We start from the raw sequence: 21,445 nt of genomic DNA on the forward strand, positions 1-21,445 counted from the left end.
CAATATGCACCACACAATAATTTATCAGGTAATATATTTGCTCACCTATGTTTAATAAACAATAATTAAGTTGTTAACTAGTCTTTAGTCTCCAACAGGTGTGACCAGAAGGGACTATAGATTGATCCCTGATTTGTCCGTGTGTCTGATTGTTGTGGATCCTGCTAAAACTCAAAAAGTACCAAAGCTAGGTTGATGAAAAGCTTGGTTGATTAAATTATGTAAATAGACTGGGCTGTTTGAACTTTATTTGAGTTTTTTGTCAGACACAAAGTGTAATAGCTATGGTTGCGAAAAAATGAAAAAGAAAAATCTGTATCCTGAGATTACTCAAACAGCTTTGTTGATGAAACCTGATATTTAGATATACCTAAAATACTGTTTAATAAGCATCTACTCAATGAATGCTCAATGGATAATCCTATACAGTGTTGAATAAGCGTCAATGTGTAGCTGTATGGAACAATTGCTTAGTTCGGAAACGAAAAAAGCCCTAAACCGATTGGGCTAGTGGCTTGAAATTTTCCCTTCAACAGTTGACAGTCAAGTTGGTTACGTCAAAAGACTGTAATTTGCTGATAATATTGACAAAGAAAAGGCCATCATGATTTTCAAATCAATAGAACAAAGATCAAGTCATAGAGACCACTTTGCTAGAATCAGGGTTGCATACATGGTTCACAAACATCTATTGTTCTTCAATATTATAACAAGTATATAATACATTTTTAGTGTGTGTAAATAAACCAAAGGTAAGTTTTAATGAGACCTGCTTGGACCTGCTAAAATGATGAAAAAACCTTGGAACAGTTTGGCCTTATGGTTGCCACTATTGGATAGTTAGTCTCCTTGTTTTTAATTTGTATTAAATTTCATTTAGCTTTCTTGTAATCTGACTTACTACCATTAGTGTACCATCTCTGCTGAATATTTTTTTATTTAGGACAACAGTTAGCTGTAATAATAGTGATTGGGTCTAAATGTGTTCTTTCTATTTTTCAGCACTGTCATAAAGTACATGCACTTTGTTGTGTGTTTTTTACAAATAAGAATTTCTTAGTCTATGTACAAGTACATATAATTTATAACTTATTATGAATCAAATAAAGTTATCTATTTAGATTTGTATATCACTTGGAAGTTTCCCAGATCAATGGTGTGGTATAATTTGGATCTGCTCTGCTCATTCTTGATTTCTATATTGAATGATGTGTATCAGTCTGAGTATTACACAGCCGGACCAACGAACTTAAAGTTACCATAGGGCCTAAGGTCATCTTTTATAGCGCTCACTATGACACTTTTTCTTCTAAGTCAAAGCGGTCTCAAACTAAGATTTATCCATAATATTCAGTTAAGATTTTGTCACCACATTTGGCTGGTAGTTCTCTGTAAGGATTTTCAAGTAATATACCCACAATAAAGCATTTTTTAGTGTGTCTGAATGAAGAATATATAAGGTACTCTTTTACTTACAATTCAGGCATGTAGGAGAAAAACGAATCAATGCATTTTAAAGTGTCTAGTCTGCATTGGCTGTTCATAGGGCTTGGTAGGACACTTTCGGCCAAAGTGTTTTGAAGAGACTTCCCTGAACAAGAAAATTCTGTTTCAGTGGAAAGCGTCCTCTCTCATTAGACTTTGTGGACTCTCGTATAAGGATATGCTAAGAGACCTTTACAGTTTGAAGTATGGCGTCAGAGTAGCAGCATCTTGTTTAGCAGCCATGATTTATATATGTTTTTCGGCGTAAGCTGTATTAAGCCAGCTTTTCACCTTAGCCTGACCTTTGTAAGTGTCCAATAAAATTCAAATAAAATTTCCCGCGGCTAGGTACGAATGAATACACTTCATTTATTCCATTGGCTGATTTGAGTATACCACCAGAACATTGGAAACATATCCGCGTCTTTGTAACACTGTTTTACTGTATGAAACAATTTTATCTCTAATGAAAAGGCTTAATAGATAGAACAGTTTTACACTAAATTCTCGACATCAATACAGTTTGTGCGTACACCTTTTATTTTCAGAGTATTACCAGGGCAAAAGCGTTTATACTTAAAAGGCTATGTTCTCATATTTAGTACTTACTTCCATATTCCTGTCAACATGTTCACATGTAAAAGTATAAAGAGCAGTGGAAGCAAGGCCTCACTTTAAAGCATTGCATTTCAACCTGCGAGGTTTCGGGTCAATTCTTGGACATTCAGAGTATATATACAGGTCATCACCGGAGTTCGCAGCCAGTAAAACAATCGTTATATAATAAAGACGCTATCCGTGAACTAGGTGACCTAGAATTTTCTTTAGACCAGAAATATGTTAAATGAAGATATTCAGCAATATAATTATGGTATGTCAATAATAGATTCTTAATGTGTTTTCAACAATACAATGATAAATATTATTTTTGATAAATTTAACAATAATTATTCCACCATATTGCCTAATGTACTAAAGTGATATTATGAGCATGTAACAGTTTATAGGTGTCTATCGCAACCGTTGATTATTTTTGATGTTTCTACTTCATATACACTTATATTAATTAATGCAGCATCAACATACTAAAACAATATACCAGAAAGAGAAAAATAATGCATTTGAATATCAACCGTACTTTCGTTTGACAACTGATCATGCATTTACGAGTTGAACCTAAATTTAGTTTTAGTGCAGATTTGTTCATACGACACAAAGACACAATATTGTTTTACTGATCATTTCGGCTTACAGGACTGGGTGGGTCGCGTAAGAATATCGAATATAAAATATATTTTTATAAACAACTGGTAGCAAGGTGAGTTGCAGATAATTGATCAGTAACCACATTTTAACTAACTATTTTGACCTGTTAATTCTTTTCAGCTCGATTCAACAGTGCAAAATGCCAATAATATCACTTTAAGCATGAGCACGATGATTCTCGATACTGTTAATAATCGAATCAAATAGCAATGCCCGACAAACCACTAAAACAGGTTTGTTCGAAGAGCGCGCCTATAAATACGGATACTTCTCGTGTGGCCGGTTGACTCATATGTTTAAATTTCACTTCCATTCTTCTTTTGGTTTTCTGTTTTGTATCTATAGGTTTATGACCAGCAATATGTTATAATGTAAAATAAGCCGCAAAAACTCCCCGTAACATCCCATACTGCGTGTGATGCAGCTAAGAACTGCACAGAAAAAGACATTCGCTATCCTTGATCTCATTCATTAAACTATTTACGCCGTATATCTTTTTTAAAGATATTTCTTGTTTAATAGTACATATACTTTCAGAAATTTCCATTAACAGTCAAAGCCAAGACATAAACAAAAATATACAGCAGTCATAGTTATTTCAAATTATAGTTGGAAGCAGTATTCAGTAGTTTGCTGAGATGTCCACAACTTAGAGCAAATGTATGAGCAACCTTTGATGTCATTATTTTCAGATGAATGCCACTGAAACAGAATGCTTGAGCATAACAGATTTTATAACTTTCATCGTCTTGTCATTTTCATGTAACATTTAATCATTCTTCATTTTAGCATCTAACAACGGCTCTGGCACCATACTGTCACAGTGTATGTATATCATCTGGTCTGTGTTGTTGTGTCATACAAAGGATGCCCATAACAAACTTAAACAAGACCCATGTTGTTTTGTCCTCCAAGTCACATTGTGGTTGTGTCACATTATGTGTGTTATTAACAACAACATAAGCCATGTCATGCAAAAATGAGTCTTATGTCGTATTCAGGCAGCATAGCAGTGTTTTTTTTGGTTAAAATTCGGAGCCAATAAACGACCCCATTCACAATTGGAAAAAGTATATGTTTTTATGTCCCCCACCACTGTAGTGGGGGACATATTGTTTTTGCCGTAGTGGGGGACATATTGTTTTTGCCCTGTCTGTTGGTTTGTTTGCCCAAACTTTAACATTTTGCCATAACTTTTGCATTATATTGAAGATAGCAACTTCATATTTGGCATGCATGTGTATCTCATGGAGCTGCACATTTTGAGTGGTGAAAGGTCAAGGTCATCCTTCAAGGTCAAAATTTAAAAAAAAGAAAAAAATCAAAACGGCGCAGAAGGGGATATAGTGTTTCTGACAAACACATTTCTTGTTCTCAAATGGGACTTAAAAATGCCCAATTTACGGTTTCCAAAAAATTTGTTTACCTTAAACATTACAAGATTATATAAAAATTTGTATCTCAACTATAAGTTCATCTCCCATCCAGCTCTATAAGTTGAACCTAAGTAAATATTATATTGAAAACACTTTTATTCTCTATTTTGTAAGCAAAACAACAACCACTTTAATTTCGCAATTTTAGTCAAAACAACATAATTTTTCCCAATCCAAAAGGAACCGGCCCAATTCCCAAAAAGGTGAAAACAAAAACTGCGTAGCTCAAGACCAGCTGGCCCATTTTTGAAGTCTGGTCAGGAGCTATGCTGTCTGTTTTAAAGTAACAGACGGTTTCATGGTCTCATTAGAGGACAGGATAGCTTCTCACCAGACTGTGCGGATGCGCTTGCGAGTGTTGAGCTTTAAATTGCGGCAAATGACACAAGACCCATTTTTGAGGACTAACATCAGTGGTACATGTGTTATAAATAGAACTTATGATTACATGTACTTGATAGCCAACGCATCTAGTGATAAACATGTTGCAGCCTTGGACACCTAATAATGATTAACTTGTGGCTCAGTTAGAGAACATTAGAATGTTTAATGGGACTTTGTCACAGTTTTTTAAACATAAATTGTTCAACCTTTTGTCTCAGTTTCTATACTAAAATGAACACTATAAAGCAAATACCACTAAAGATGTTGTCTCATACTAAAAATATTTATTAATTATAATCATTTAAAATTAACAAAACTGTAAAGCGTTACAAATGCGAAACAATGAATAATTTTCAATTATTCTGTTGTTTTGTGTAAAATTTTGTAACAACATTTTGAACACAGTTTTAATATAGTATAAAATAACTTAAAAAAAATAACAGAATGAATGGCAAAGTGATTTCAGCAATGGTCTTTTAATCCTAGAGACACTTGTTGGAGTCCAGCTGGGGTCAATTTTTTTTTTTTACTTTTTCTATTTACTTTCATAAAGTCTGTTCTTGTCATAATAATGGATCTCTACAGTTCTGAGAGTTAAAATCTAGCAATTTAACGGATTTACGGAAAAAACAAAATAAAGCCACAACCTGTAAACAAGTGCCTTTAAAAAATTATTTACATCTAAGTTGTATTTTATGTTGTTTACTTGCCCTAAATTGTAGTAACATTGTTGTATGTTCAAGTGTTACTAATAAAAAAGTATTACTATTACGGGTTATTATGTTTTCCTTTAAAAAAAAACAACAGCTGTACTACTTTTCACAATGGGACATTGCAAAATATAGGTATTTGTCCAAACAAAGATGTAATGCGGTGATGGCAATAGTAATAATTCCATCAGTTCAACTGCACATAATGCAAAATTTACATTGTTAAATGAATTATAAATATCTTTTTATCAATTATATTTTTGGCTTACTGCCTATTCATAAAACAAGCAAAGCGATTGTTGACATAAAGTTATATATAAATTATGATATTTTACAAGCTGTGATATTTACTGACTCACATTGTCATGCTATTGTTGTAAGCATTTACAAGTCATCAATGATTTGTGTAGTCAATGACAACACATTTCTTCCTCACATACTCATGGCTTATCATGTGTCTTTTGTGCAGCAAAAAGAATCATTTTCAATCTATAAATTTGTCTCAATGAAATGCTTATAAAAGGGGAAAGGAACATTGCGTCATTTAAAATGATTTCCCCTTTAAACACATTTCACATCTCTTGGTCATGCAAATCCTCCTCCCAAATTTCTGTGCACAAAATGGTGCTGAAGCTCTATCTGTGCATATTATGGCTACCTGTACGAAATGTTCCGCCCGGAATCGGCACGGAATCGCAAACTAAATTCCGAGCGTAAAAAATATTTCCAGGCGTATTTTTCTATATATGATTTTAAGAAGAGGGGCGGATTCCGGGCGTAATCCGGGCGGAAAACAGGGGCGAAATATGTAAATGAGGTGGGACGGAATTTTAAATTACGGGCGGAAAACAGTTTATGGGCGGAATTCAGATTACAGGCGGAATGTTAAAATTACGGGCGTAACTTAGATTACGGGCGTAATTTAGATACGGGCGGAAATCGGATTACATGCATATTGTAAATATACCCATATACCCATATAAGGACAGGCCATTTGAAAAAATAAAAGGCGATCGCAAAAGCTCACCATGAGCACTTTGTGCTCAGTTTAGCTAAAAACTAATCAAAATTATGACAAGATACATTTAACATAGTATCTTTATATTTATTTTAAGATAATACATTTTAAAAACATGGATCACCATTTTATACTTCTGCAAATGCGGAACAAATGCTGAAAATCCCCGCATGTTTTCCGCAGTCACAAAAAATGTGGAACTTATGCGGGAAATGTATGCATTTTCGTTCCGCATTTTGATGATACTTTTAAGATACAATGTAGCTTTTAAAGACAAACAACAAAAATATTCAATATATATACATAAAAAATAATTTGATAGACATGCACTTTTTAAAAAACAAACTGTTCTTATACACGGCCAAAATAAAAAAGTTCACTCTTTCACATTGACTGTGTTTTTTAAACTGCTTTCTTAAGTAGGAATTCCTCTCTATCACAGTATTGTTCAGGTCCACGATTCCCCCCATCCTATGTCATAATCTGAAATGCAATTTGATATTAAGTACAACTACAGTTCACCTATTGCAAATACTGTTAACAACTTATGTAGAATTAATTGCTTTTTCAAACTTTTTATCTAATCCAGGGCCCCATCTAGGATTTGAAAAAAACAGGGTCCAAATTTGGCAACTAAGTACACTTTTGAATGTGCTTGGATATTTATCCCTGTGGAATATTTTCAAATAACATGTGCAATATATGCGCATATTATTTAATATTACATGCATTTTCATTTTAACAAGGGCTGTTTGTAAAACATGCATGCCCCCCATATGGGCTGTCCGTTGTACTGGCAGCCATTGTGTGAATACGACTTTTGTCACTGTGACCTTGACCTTTGACCTAGTGACCTGAAAATCAATAGGGGTCATCTGCAAGTCACGATCAATGTACCTATGAAGTGTCATGATCCTAGGCAAAAGCGTTCTTGAGTTACCATCCGAAAATCATTTTACTATTTCGGGTCACCGTGACCTTGACCTTTGACCTTGTGACCTCAAAATCAATAGGGGTCATCTGCGAGTCATGATCAATCTACCTATGAAGTTTCATGATCCTAGGCATATGCGTTCTTGAGTTATCATCCGAAAATCATTTTACTATTTTGGGTCACCGTGACCTTGACCTTTGACCTGAAAATCAATAGGGGTCATCTGCGAGTCATTATCAATCTACCTATAAAGTTTCATGATCCTAGGCATATGCGTTCTTGTATTATCATCCGAAAATCATTTTACTATTTCGGGTCACTGTGACCTTGACCTTTGACCTAGTGACCTCAAAATCAATAGGGGTCATCTGCGAGTCATGATCAATCTACCCATGAAGTTTCATGATCCTAGGCTTATGCGTTCTTGAGTTATCATCCGGAAACCATTTTACTATTTCGGGTCACTGTGACCTTGACCTTTGACCTAGTGACCTCAAAATCAATAGAGGTCATCTGCGAATCATGATCAATCTACCCATGAAGTTTCATGATCCTAGGCGTATGCGTTCTTGAGTTATCATCTGGAAACCATTTTACTATTTCGGGTCACCGTGACCTTTGACCTAGTGACCTCAAAATCAATAGGGGTCATCTGCAAGTCATGATCAATGTACCTATAAAGTTTCATGATCCTAGGCCCAAGCGTTTTTGAGTTATCGTCTGACAACCACCTGGTGGACGGACGGACCGACCGACCGACAGACAGACCGACATGAGCAAAGCAATATACCCCCTCTTCTTCGAAGGGGGGCATAAAAATATTTTTTTAATTGATAAAACTAGTTTCACTGTTAAAATAAAATTAGTTTATTGAAAATTCATTGAATGTTCTGTAAAATAATGTGATCAGAACCAATTAAAAACATGACTGGGGGTCAAAGGGGGCAGGTTTGGATCTTAGTGCGGCAAGGTACTGAGACACCCTGTTATTGACAGGCCTAGCCCTGAGGATCACTAATCGTATAATTCGAATTAATCTTTATTTTGAACTTAACTATTTCAAACTAATAATACAATAACTTGTATAGTAAAATTGTGATTTACCTATCAACAAATCCAGCTTTTCTTTGTCAAGGACCGCTTTGTGCTCATCATCCGGCCGCGCACACAGAGCAAAATTTATATAAAAAAGTTCATTTTTTCACATGTTTTTTTCAACACTGTGCTTTCTTGCAAACAAATTCTTCAATTTGTGATGTGGCTTTTGAGGTCCGAGAAGGGAAAATTTGTTATGCCACCAGCAACCTTTCTCCCTAATCCTATGACATAATCTGAAAATGAAATGTTAATTTAAGTACTTACTATATATTTTAAAGAAATTTGTGTATTTCATTTTAGTTTCAAACTGTGTTGTTTTTCCTTCAGATGCCCGTCTACTTTTCATCATCCTTTTACATTTCCCACTGGGACAGTACACAAATACAATTACAATTATATCAGTTAATAATCTAAATAATAGAGGAATGAAGGAGTAAAAATACAAACCTTTTATGCTGTTCTGCAGTATTCCAAAAACACAGGAATTTGGTGAGACCAAATCACAGTTAAACCTGAGCCAATTTGAACCTCTTTTGCAACAAACTTATTGTTCATTTCCACATTATGTGTATTAAATACAAATTGTTTTTGACACAGTACTCCCTGCAAGACATTTTTTCACTACAGTTTAGTCCTCATTTTGCTTAAGTATTATACTGACAATTTAGTTCAGAGTCAGTAATTTGCTTAACCGCTCTAATGTTTTCAAACTGCAACTTCTACCACTCACTTCCTGTACCACTGACCAATCCACTGAAGCCTGATAAGCCCAGATGGTTTATAAACATGTACAGATGTGACTCAGCCTTTGGTGAGTATAGAATGGGCAGCACAATACATGAGATCAACTCAGCAGGTTGTCAGTGTTTATCTGAGATTAAATTAACATTGGTTTGGTATAATTATGTACATAATTATGGTCTTTTCAGACTGGGGAAATCTTAACTACTATAAAAAAAATTTATAGAGTAACATGCAGAGAAACTGCATTCATATTGATGATATAAACAAATAATATTAAACTAGACTGTTGTGTGTTTAATGTTAAAGGAAACCTTAAAATGATGAAAACATTACCAAGTCTTGTTCTTTATTAAACTTTACAGTCATTATTATAATTATGAAATAATAATTAAAAATGAGCAAAATTTTCAAAAAAGAAGAAGAATTAAAGAAGTGAATTAAAAAAATAAGTGCATATAGATTTTTAATGCATGATCATCCCTCAGACTTAAAGTTATAAGTGGAAACTGTAAAAGTCAGCAATAGATAAAATTTATTTAATTAAAATGTGTTATTGTTATCTCCTAATTTTTTTTACCAGCAATATTGCCAATAATAATGCAAAATCTAAGAGTATAATTCATGATCACAAGTTCACAAGTCTGTCTCCTTTTCAGCTTCTCACAAATTAAGTATAAAAATACTACAAAATATGTTTTAGAATCTGAACATGAAAATCATAAATTAGATCAAAGCTTTATGCTGAATTAATTATACTGTGACTGAAATAGTTGTGTCTATAATGAATGTTCATTGATTGTACAACTGTATAAATAAAATTAAATATTTTTTTTAAAAACGTTTTTTAAGTTATCAGTTACTGGTAATATTTTTTGTTCAGTACTTTGGTTTAAATTAAATTTATTAAGTTATTGTTCAGTCCAATATTACTCTCTATAAAAACTACTAAGTTCAAAATTCCGTCATGTGGCTTCACAAATATTTTATAAGTATGAAATTCTGCCCCACGAAAGAAACAAAGTGCAAAATTCCGTCCACAAATCTCCATCATACAAATTCTAAGTATAAAAATACGCCCGGATTTGTTTTACGCCCGGAAAAAACAGTTGAATTACGCCCAGAAATAATTTTAGTTCCGGGCGTAAAACTCATTCCGCCAGTTGTACGGGCGTAATTCCAACATTACGTGCCAATTCCGCCCTGATTACGCCCGGAATCCGCCCCATTATTTCGTACGGGTAGTTAACATTCCCAGAGGAGCAAAGGGATTTAAACTTAAAGTGGGTTTTGATAAGGTTGATTCCTTCTAAAACTGCTTGGTAGATAGTTCTCAGACATTTTACAAATTACACCACTTAGGTAATATTGCATTTTTATGCCCCCAATAGGGTGGCATATAGCAGTTGAACTGTCCGTCAGTCAGTCAGTCAGTCTGTCCGTCCATCCGAAAACTTTAACATTGGCCTTAACTTTTGCAATATTGAAGATAGCAACTTGATATTTGGCATGCATGTGTATCTCATGAAGCTGCACATTTTGAGTGGTGAAAGGTCAAGGTCATCCTTCAAGGTCAAAAGTAAAAAATACAATCCAAGGGAAGTAATAAGCTTTAAAAGGGAGATAATTTCTAAACCTGCCAAATGATATATTGAAATTTTATTTCAAAGCGGCGCAATAGGGGGCATTGTGTTTCTGACGAACACATCTCTTGGTTCAAGCATAGTTTTGTACATGTAATATTTTGTTTCTGTAATACTTTATTGTATTTATTGTAGTTTGATTATCATGATGTTGAATATGATGTACTGAAATCATTTGTATTTTCAATATGAAATGCCTGATGTATGTATGACAATATTTTCCAGGCTCCAATACTGACCTGCATAAGCTGGAACTTCCTGGAACCAATGTCCACGCCTACGAAAAGTAAGTCCAAATAAAACTAGCTTTGTAAACATATGTACACATATACATTTCAAATAGTACTTTCTGTAGAACAAACAGTGCTGAGAGTGTTTTTATCGTGGCTCAGTTATTCCAAGTTTTAGAGGATGAATAATCAGGGTGCAGGATCAACTGGGTTTTCAGGGGTGAACACACGGGCTGGACAGAATGTGAGCTAACCGTTAAGAACTTTATTTTGCAAATATCTCAAGTTATTGAAATACATTTGCAAAAATCTTTAGTGCATACAAAAAGTTTTTTCGTTCAGTTAGTATCGATATCTTAAGGTATAAGAATAAATCTTTGAATACGTCTGAAGTCGGTGACAAAATTTCATGTTGCATGAAGCATAACCGTTGACAATGAATGCAGTACAAATGGAATTTTTGAAGAAGAACACATGCTTATTAAATAAAGTAAATCTGACGTTTTTCACATTACCATAAGCAGCCTAAAAATCTGTGATTTATGCACGAGTTGAAATTCTTAAGAAAATGTGTTTTATTAAGTTATTTGAAAAAGAACCACTTACTGGTGTGTTTACATCCTTTTACGTTTTATTGTTAAGTCAGGTGCACCCTGATTAAGCGAACAGCCAAAAGAACTATTCATTCTACTTCATGTCTGCTCAGCCATTCATCCAGTACTTTGTTTATGTTCAACCTCACGGAAACGTACTATCCCATACACTATGTGCAGCATCCTTTTACAGTCAATATACTTGTATTTTAAGGTTGTTCTGCTGTAAATTTTCTTGAAATATTGATTCACACACATATTAGGACCGACTCATGAAAACCTAGAATGTCACTCTCATACAAATACGGTGTTATAGCAAAAGTATGGAAATACAATGCATCAATCAATAGAGGAATCAATTTTGCTTCAAAGAGGGAACATTTCATTAAAAAAATAGTTGGGCTTACAAATAACAATGTATGTTACAATATTGTACATGTATGTGGCCACATGGAGAACGGTTAATTATGTTAATGACCTCAAATGATTCTAATAGGATTTAGAACAAAGCTTTTCTCCGCGCAATTCATTTCCCATCTTGTTTGCATCTTAAACAATGGTTCCCTTGATTTGTTCAAGGGCTCTTAATATAGTCTAATGACAGGTCAAACTTTGCCATTGTCATATTTCAACAGATTTTGTTTTCACCACCTTTGCTTGGAACTTGTTATCTTAAATGTTTTATAGTGAAATTACATCAACATTGTAAAATGCAATATAAATAGATGTTTGGACGTTTGGGCAGATTTTCCAATGATTCCACATTTAAAGTCTAAATTTATTTGTATAAATGCATATTGAAAAAAAAGCACTTTCAGACAGTGTGAGACACGTGTATTGCAAGCTTCTAAAAATACCAATGACAAAACTCATCATGACATAAAATTTTCAATGATTCAAATTATTGAAAGATGTACAAAAGTTGTTTATTTAAATATATAATTATTATGATAGCAATGTGTCATAAATGCTAAAATTAATATCAAATTCCAGATTATTTCTCTGGATCATCCTTCGTATATCAAAATTCAATGTTCACTGGTCTGTGGGAAAACCAGGCTATATATTGTTTACAAATTTCAATAGTATATTTTTCAGGTATTAGAATTTGTGTAACCAACAAGTTATGTGCAAGATGTTTTTGTGTTAGGTGATTGAATATTATGTATGTTTCGTTTTGTGCATTGTGTAACATTTGTTTTAATTGACCTCTTCAGAGTGTATTCACACGTGGGACAAACACGGTTCTAGGGTATTAAACTTAATTATGTACATTACCTTTGCTAGAAGTGTTACCATTGAACCAACACTTTTAGTTGCCATATTTTAAAAACTCTTCTTAACTTCATATTTGCCAATAGTGTTCTATCTTTAAACCATTTGTCGAAAGAGATGTTCTAAATTCTCTTTGTTCTCTGATTTCAAGCATTATTACTGAAATAACATATGGAAATCAAGAGCATGACATAGTGCAAGGTAAGGTGGCCGTCACTTGGAAGAGGACTGTTATGGTATGGGTTCTTTGTGAAGAAATATCGTTTTCATTGGCTTAATATGACTACATAAAGACCAATTTTTAATAAGTATGAATTCTTGAATTTATTGAGGCTACTGGCAAATAATGAATACAAAAATGTAAGAGTGAAAATGTTTAATAGTTCTTTTTAAATGAATTAATTTGATATTTATCAGGATTTTGGGCAAACTCAGCAGAGCCAAAGAAACAAGCAAAAACGTCTTTAATATTGGGTTGAAAACTCACCATATTATAGAAGTTTGTTGTGAGCCTGTTCCGTTTCAATTTTTTTTCAAACACTTCCTATTGGTCAATGTGCAACACTTCTAGCTTTATATTCCCTCCTTACATTTCCAATGTCTCTCCTATGGTTGATTCTTTTGACTGAACATAAAAACTTTAACTTAATTCAACAATAAATGTAATTTTAACATATGATTTAGTTCACAGTTGAGGAATTGCTATGGTATTCAGTATTAATATTAATGTACTACTGATGAAGGCTATGGCCGAAACATGTTTAGTACCTAAGACATTTCAATAAACAGTGACGTGTTTGTACGATTTATTTAATTTTATTTCGGTATTCAGTCAAATTTGATAACAATAAAATTGTTAGAAGAATCGATTGTAGGAATATTGTATTGTCAGAATGTGTACAGATTTTTTGTTTGTTTTTTGGTATTTAGGTTTGGATGTAACAATTAAAAGATAATTTATAGCAAGAAATGAATATTTCTTTGAATATTTCTTAAAGGGACTGTCAACCATGACGACGAAGAAAAGAAAAGTTGTAAAATACCGTATTTTTTTTACAATTATTAGTTAATATTTATTAAAATATCACAACTGGTATATTACATTACTGAAAAAAGTTGTTAGTTTTTCATATTTTCAGTATATTCGGTAATATATTTTACTGGGTATGTCTACCAGGTAACTATAACAGTTAACTATAAATAACGCCAGTAGATTGATGATCATCGTCACATGGTAAACCCAGGAATGCAAATTGTGCATGCATAGTGAATTGTATATGTTTTATATATAAAATGATCAATCTACTTGCGTTATTTATAGTGTGTATATCGTTATGTCACCTATTTCCGCGATGTACTTTCGATTTCACATTGCCAAATTTTATTACCGAATTTACTGAAAATATCAACTTTTTTCAAGTAATGTAATATACCAGTAGTGAAATTTTAATATAAATTAATAATTGTTAAAAAATAGGGTATTTTAGAACTTTTCTTTTTTCGTCATTCGTGGTTGACAGTCCCTTTAAGCATGAGGTGCTTTTTTCAGAGTAATGTTGTTAATCTAGAACCTCTTTTTCAGCATGACATGTTAATGTTTGTGTACCACATCAAATAAGCATTTTTATTGAATGTCACAAAAGAAAATTATTATAAAAGGTGAATATCAACAAATAATTGGAATATTTGACCGAGATTACTTTATGAAAATAAAAAATAAAAATCAATACACAAATATGCACATTATTCTTGTGGTCACACCCTCCCCCTCATTAAATCAACATGGCTTTAACCATGCAATTAATTTTATTATGATGCAAGCCTGGACACAAACATTTTCTTTTACAGACAGCATGTGTAAGCATGTTTGTACACAATTCATATTTATGAATATATTGCATGAATCAATTTTGTAACAGTTCAAAATAAAAATGTAATATAAACATTTCAGTGATAAAGCCATAGCTCTTTCTCTTGTTATATTTTTTTCTGGGAAGACCTACACAAAAAGTTCATAAATAAACCAAATCATAATATATTATCATTTCTTAAGTTCAAAATTGTTATTATCAAGAGTGCATGACAGAAAAGATAATATTAACTGGTGAGATGGTGTTGTTGAATTGTTTAAGATGTTTTGCATGACTATGATACATGTTTGTCAAATTGTTACAATGCATGACAAAGCCAGATGCTCTAACATTTAATGGATTAAAACCCTGCTGAAGAGTTTTGCATTTGTTAATGTATTAAGGGTGAAATAAAAGAAAGGACTGCATGGTTAATACTTTACAAAAAATGCTCTCATACTTTCATTTAGAGGCTTTCTTATAATTCAATATGTTAGACATAGCACCTATTACCGGTATCTTAAATTACATTGTTTTCAGTCATGTTGCCATAGGCTTTAATAATTTAATTCCATGATTTAGCTTTCGATTTATGAGAAGTTGAACAGCAATATAATTATTTTGCATAATGTTTCTTGCCTGATTTCAGCGCCAATCCCATCTACCTAGAAAAAATTCAATTGGAGGAGGCTGGTGAACAAAAGTAAGCTTAATCACAGTTTAATTTTTAACTCACCTGAGTGCAATGTGCTCACAGTGAGCTTTTGTGATCGCCTTTTGTTCGGGGTGCTTCATGCCTCTTCTATGTTTGCCTTGTTTACACTCTAGAGGCCACATTTATTGTCCGATCTTCATGCAACTTGGTCAGAAGATTTGTCCCAATAATATCTTTGACGAGTTTAAAAATGGTTCAAGTTGGTTCACAAACATGGCCACCAGGGGCTGCGGGATTTTTCCTTATATTGCTATAGTAAAACGTTTTTAATACTGTAGAGCCCCCATTTATTTTCCGATCTTCATTAAACTTGGTTAAAACAATTTTCCGAATGATATCTTGGATGAGTTCGAAAAAGTCACATTTATAGTCAAGTCTTTTTTGAACTTGGTCAGAATTTTTTTTGTAATGATATCTTGGATTAGTTAAAAAATAGTGACGCTCTGTTGAAAAGCATGGCTGCAAGGGGGTGGGGCATTTTTCCTTATATGGCAAGCATGGCTGCAAGAGGATGGGGCATTTTTCCTTATATGGCTATAGTAAAACCTCATTAACACTCTTAAAGTCACATTTATTTTCAATGTTCGTGAAACTTGGTCAGAACACGTCAGTTCCTTTGTGAGCGTCTTTGGGCCTTTCAGGACCTCCTGTTACAAATTTGAAGCATATGTATGCAAATTAAAATTCTTTAGGTGAAGCATTTTGAATTCAACTCTAGGAAAAATTTTGGTTAGATTTTTTACCTTAAAAAAACTAAACTATTAGTTTCAAGCAAGTCGAAAGATTCAATTCAAAATATTTATCCAGGTTGGGCCACAAAAAGTTTTAACCACTCTCTAGAAAATGTTCATTCATTAACAATCAACAAACATTACCACGCTGATTTTAAGTTAACAAACAAATACAATATTTAAACAGGAAAATTATTTAAAATAATTTCAATATTCTTTACATTATGTGCAATGTCTCTTACTTTACGGTTCCGAAGTAATTTTCTGTGTCAGTTATTTTGTTTAACTTCTGTATTTTAACATGCAACATAACCAAAAAACATCTAATTGATATATATATATATATATATATATATATATATATATATATATATATATATATATATATATATATATATATATATATATATATTATATAAAGACATGTGATACATAAATGAAGTATTTTTTTCCATTCTTTTGTGTCAGTGATGACGAAGATTCATTGGACAACAATGCAGTGGAATCTGGCTCTAACCCCCAGAAGGAGGAACAAAACATCTCCATGAATCTCTACTCAGACAACAATAATCTTAACAAAACTTCACAGTCCAAGTTGCGCAATGGTGACAGCATACTAACCGCAGCCATTCAGCAACACCAAAAAGACAAGGTCAGCAATGGATCAACTAAACCTGTAAATGGCCATCTGGAAACAAAGAGAGACAACTTTGAAGGATTGCCCACCACTGAGATATAAATATTGTTGAATGATTGACTGGCTCCTTCTCAAAATGTAAATATAGAATTAACGGCTATTTATTTAAACAATTACATACATTAAAATACATTTGAATCAATGATAATACAAAAATGAATGAACAATGACTTTTAGATTTATAACAATTATTACCAGTAGTTTTGATATTATTTCTATTGTTGCATTAAAAAAAAATCAGATATCTTTGTGCATTCGTGAAAAAAACTGTTGATAATTTCTTTAAATTTATGTATTTAAAAAATTTAATTAAAAGGGCAATCATTATTGTGTAAGAACAAAGAAGATTGATTGGTGCTATGTTTGTTGATTGTTTGACATATCAAACTGTGCTTTTGTAAATCAAAACATTACAGTTCAATCCTTTTTGTTTCAATTGTATTTGTTAATGATATTCTTGCATAGTTTAGGATGTTTTTGCTGTGACCATAGATGTTCACTGATAGCTTTCAAATCTAGATTAATATTTATTTTTATTGCTATTTTGACTAAATCTTGAGATGAATATACGCTTGGTTGTATAGTTTGGTTGTTAACTTTTATCGCATATTGAGCTGAACTTTAAAAAAAGGCAACTTGCCTGCTTGCCCCATAACATTAAGGTTAAAGTTTTGAAGTAATTGATAATGTATATTTTGGGGAATAGCATGATGGATATCATTCAAACTTAACAGATTATTCACTTTCTGCAAAGTTTAGTTTTGTGTACCTGTACTCAACTTTCTTAAAATAAGTTTAAAGGGATTTCTTTTAAACTGAAAACATTAATTTCTTTTATAAAAGTGAACTAATTTGCAAGGATTTAGATTCAAACAATTTGTTGAAGAAGAAAAGTTCTCAAAAACTCTTGAAAAGCACAAGAAAAGTCAAGTCCTCCAACAGCTCTTGTTTTCACTGTGTTTTATTATTGAGGACACTCAACATTAAATGTCAAATTCATCATAAAATTATGCTTGCTTCTTGTGTCATATACAGCATTTGATGATATTTCTGCAGGAAACAGAGAGATTGTGAAGAAATAACGTTGAGTCTATCTGAGTATTGTTACTGCTCAGTTTTGACAAAAATAATTGCTTGTCCAAGTAACACAGAAGTCAAAAATCTGTCTCAGTATTCCATGCCTAGCATTATTCTTGAAATTATATTTATACCGCAGCACACCAAGTTTGTAGGGCATACTCATATCCCCCTGTCAGGTGGATGGTCTTTAGGTTGGTCTGTTACCCTTTACATGTATGTAATGTCCCGAACTAGCCTCTCAGTCTTATGCCAATCAACATGGAACATTATAGATATGTTATTTTAAATTATCTAGTACTAGTAGTGCAAGACATTATTTTCTTCAATGTCATGTAATGCTTTGCAGAGTTATTTAACCATGAACCAAATTGTGTATAATTACATCATTGTACATATGAACTTTGTGTATCTAAGGGAAACTTTATATAGAAGTGTTGTTTATACTATGTAGAAGTGCAAGACATTATTTTTGAGTGTGCCACACTATTTGTTGCAGACTTATGTGCCCTTACAAGTATGCTATTGATTCAAGAAATCAAAGTTAAGCTTTTTGTCTTTGTGTGCGATCAATGTCTCAAACGTCAAAATTTCATGATTAATTTCATTTACAATTAAGTTTTTCACCATGCTTAAAATAAACTGTTGCAGTGATATTTGTTGGGATTGACTGATCTAGTTCATACTTGTTTAATTCCTAAATTATTTGGTGTAGCATTGTTTAATTATGAACTAAGACATAGGAGAAAATTTAACTTAAAGAAGCCATGATAAGAAAAAAATATTTTTTATTCTATATGACTTTCATTACATGAACACTGTTAAATTCTAAGTCAAAATTTGCATACATTACATATCATGGCTGAAACTACAAAATTGCTATGTGTAATCATTGTTTACTGGCCTCATATAAATAATGAAATTTGGGTCATGTTTTTTTTCCAGATTTCTGTGTAGTTATGGACAATTTTAAAATACATGGGTGTATTTTGCTTGTACAAGAAAACATATTCTTTTGATGTAAAATCTTTCAGAAACTAGAGAGAGAATTTCTACATTCAGAGATATTGGAAAAAAATAATATAATAATTGTTCTACTTATAAATATTTTTACCACATTTATTTTTGTCAGTAATTGTCAGTCTTATCAGAGATACCACTCAAGTAAATAATCAATATTTTTAAGTGGCCTTTTCACCTGTTGAGTAATTAGATTTAAAAAATGGATTCACATTTGAAGAAAGTACAGGGTATGTCAACTTTAGTTCTGTGTATACAGTTTGATGTATTGATATTATGCTTTGTAGCCTGGGTATACAACTCTGGCATTTTTATGTAAGGTTGAAGGTTACCTAGTTTTGGTCAGAGTTGTGGATTTGGAACTGTGATATTTTTGGACACAGTGTATTATTTGGAGTATCCATAAACTGTGTCTACTTTATGCCTGCATTTTCTACAAAGATGGTTGTATACTTCTAGATTTGTATTGCTATTTGCTGTTGCATTATGCAGCTGAGTTGCTATGTGTATCTGTGTGAAATCCAGGACTGGATGTAGTTGGCATGCTGGCTACTTGATATAACAATTACATGTTTTTTTCAACAAAAATGCATACTTGTCCAAAGTGTTGACCAGGCTTACGATTTCCTGTAATTCTATCATGCCTTTTTATCAAGAAATTTAACTGTTCATATAATTTGCTCTAGCATTATAAAAATCATAATCCTTAAGTGATATTTTCATTTAATCTTTAAATGTAGTGTTTTCTTTACTTAATGTTCTAGTTTCTAGTCATTTTATATATTGCAGTGACTATTGTTGTCAGGGGCGTTCCTAGGCATACGGCAGTACGCCCGTGCGTATAATTCAGTTACAAACTTAAAAAAATCAAAACTCTTAAACTTCAAAAAATGAAATAAAAAGTGAGGGGGGGGGGGGGTAGGGGTATTTCCTTTTATCGGTCTTTTTCAATCAAGAAATTGATGAATACAATTGCCAAAACGTGGCTGAAAGATAACACCAAAACGCACCATAATGCAATGAATGTTTCAAAATTCCCCCCCCCCCCCCACCAGAAGGAGAGGGAGACCCCCTCCCGCACCCACCCCCTACTCGCAGCTTCGCTCCTCGATCTTGCGTATAGCTGAAATAGCATCAGGAACGCCCCTGGTTGTTTTGTGTACTTATTATTTGAGTTGCTAGAAAAAGCGTTTCTTTTCACACTGCTGTGTTTTGCCATTTTTATCTTGCCATACTTGCTCATTGTGTTAGATTGATGAGGAATACATTGATTTAAAGGTTATAACAGTGGACTCATATTATAGAAATTATTATTAGGAAAGTTAGCCTTTACTTGTCCACTTTGGTTTATTTTAGCATTACAAGTACTGGTTATCGTGTAATACATTCCAATGTGAATTGAATTATAATTATGTTACTTCTGAAAAGTATTGGATACTGTGCTCAAAAATGCTCTACCTGGCATCAAATATATGTGTGTACATGTATATGTTCTGGATATATACAAGGTTTTGAGGAAATGTTGGACACCGTTTGTTACATATGTAAACATGTTGTAATTGCTTTAGCTGCCTTATACTTCACGTATGTTTTCGGAAGTGAGTACCTGGCATTTATATTTATTACTGTTCCCAGAATACATTCTGTTATTGCCATGACTTTTCTTTACTTTATAGTTAATAAAAACTTATGAATTTATTGTTGTTATTAATATAATAGTGCTTAATATATTCAGAAGTATTCGTGAAACCGCTCCAATTTATCTCAGATAACTATTTACATGGAATTTGGTCCTTATACGTTAAAATCCAGTGTCGAAACGAAAAGTCCCAGAACCCGAACAAAATGGTTTAAAAATCATAGGAAAAAGCTGTTATTGGTGTGTGCCTTTCCAAGTCTGCCAGTGCTTGCAGAATGAAAACCAATTTAGATTCGCACTAGACGAGTGCTTTCTCTGCTAAATACATGCAACAGAGGCTTTGCGTCATTTGCGACTATATAGGACTGTTTGATCATGGAGAAATTGCACGTTGAACCATAATTTGTTCACATATAATGTATAATGTTTTTAGCTCACCTGAACACAACGTGCTCATATTGAGCTTTTGTGATCACCTTTTGTCCGTCCTGCTTTGTCCGTCGTCAACATTTGCCTTGTTAACTCTCTAGAGGCCACATTTATTGTCCAATCTACATGAAATTGGGTCAGAAGATTGGTCTCAATGATATCTTGGATGAGTTCGAAAATGGTTACGTTAGCTTGAAAAACATGGCTGCCAAGGGGCGGGGCATTTTTCCTTATATGGCTATAGTAAAATCTTGTTAACACTTTAGAGGCCACATTTATTGTCTGATCTTCATGAAACTTGGTCAGAAGATTCATCCCAATAATATCTTGAACGAGTTTGAAAATGATGCCGGTTGGTTGAAAAACATGGCCGCCAGGGGGCGGGGCATTTTTCCGAATATGGCTATAGTAAAGCCTTGTTAACACTCTAGAGGCCACATTTATTTTCCGATCATCTGGAAACTTGGTCAGAAG

General features: G+C 33.0%; 1 protein-coding gene across 10 annotated transcripts in view; it reads left to right on the plus strand.

Moving 5' to 3' along the window:
- LOC127868615 (cadherin-23-like) overlaps positions 1-20,599 on the plus strand; it is an 85,692-nt gene extending 65,093 nt beyond the window's left edge. For 5 of the 10 annotated variants that reach the window (XM_052410498.1, XM_052410497.1, XM_052410494.1 and 2 more), the window contains exons 35-38: positions 3,541-3,576; positions 10,941-11,001; positions 15,313-15,366; positions 16,578-20,599. In XM_052410498.1, coding sequence (XP_052266458.1) covers positions 3,541-3,576; positions 10,941-11,001; positions 15,313-15,366; positions 16,578-16,848 — 422 coding nt within the window. In that variant the 3' untranslated portion in view covers positions 16,849-20,599. Of the gene's footprint in view, positions 1-732; positions 753-3,540; positions 3,577-10,940; positions 11,002-12,755; positions 12,791-15,312; positions 15,367-16,577 lie in introns of those variants that run through there. The other 5 variants (XM_052410500.1, XM_052410502.1, XM_052410499.1 and 2 more) reach the window with 5 other exon arrangements.
- Positions 20,600-21,445: the final 846 nt, after the last annotated feature.

The sequence above is a fragment of the Dreissena polymorpha genome, chromosome 2 (genome assembly GCF_020536995.1).
Source record: "Dreissena polymorpha isolate Duluth1 chromosome 2, UMN_Dpol_1.0, whole genome shotgun sequence".
Lineage (NCBI taxonomy): Eukaryota > Metazoa > Mollusca > Bivalvia > Myida > Dreissenidae > Dreissena > Dreissena polymorpha.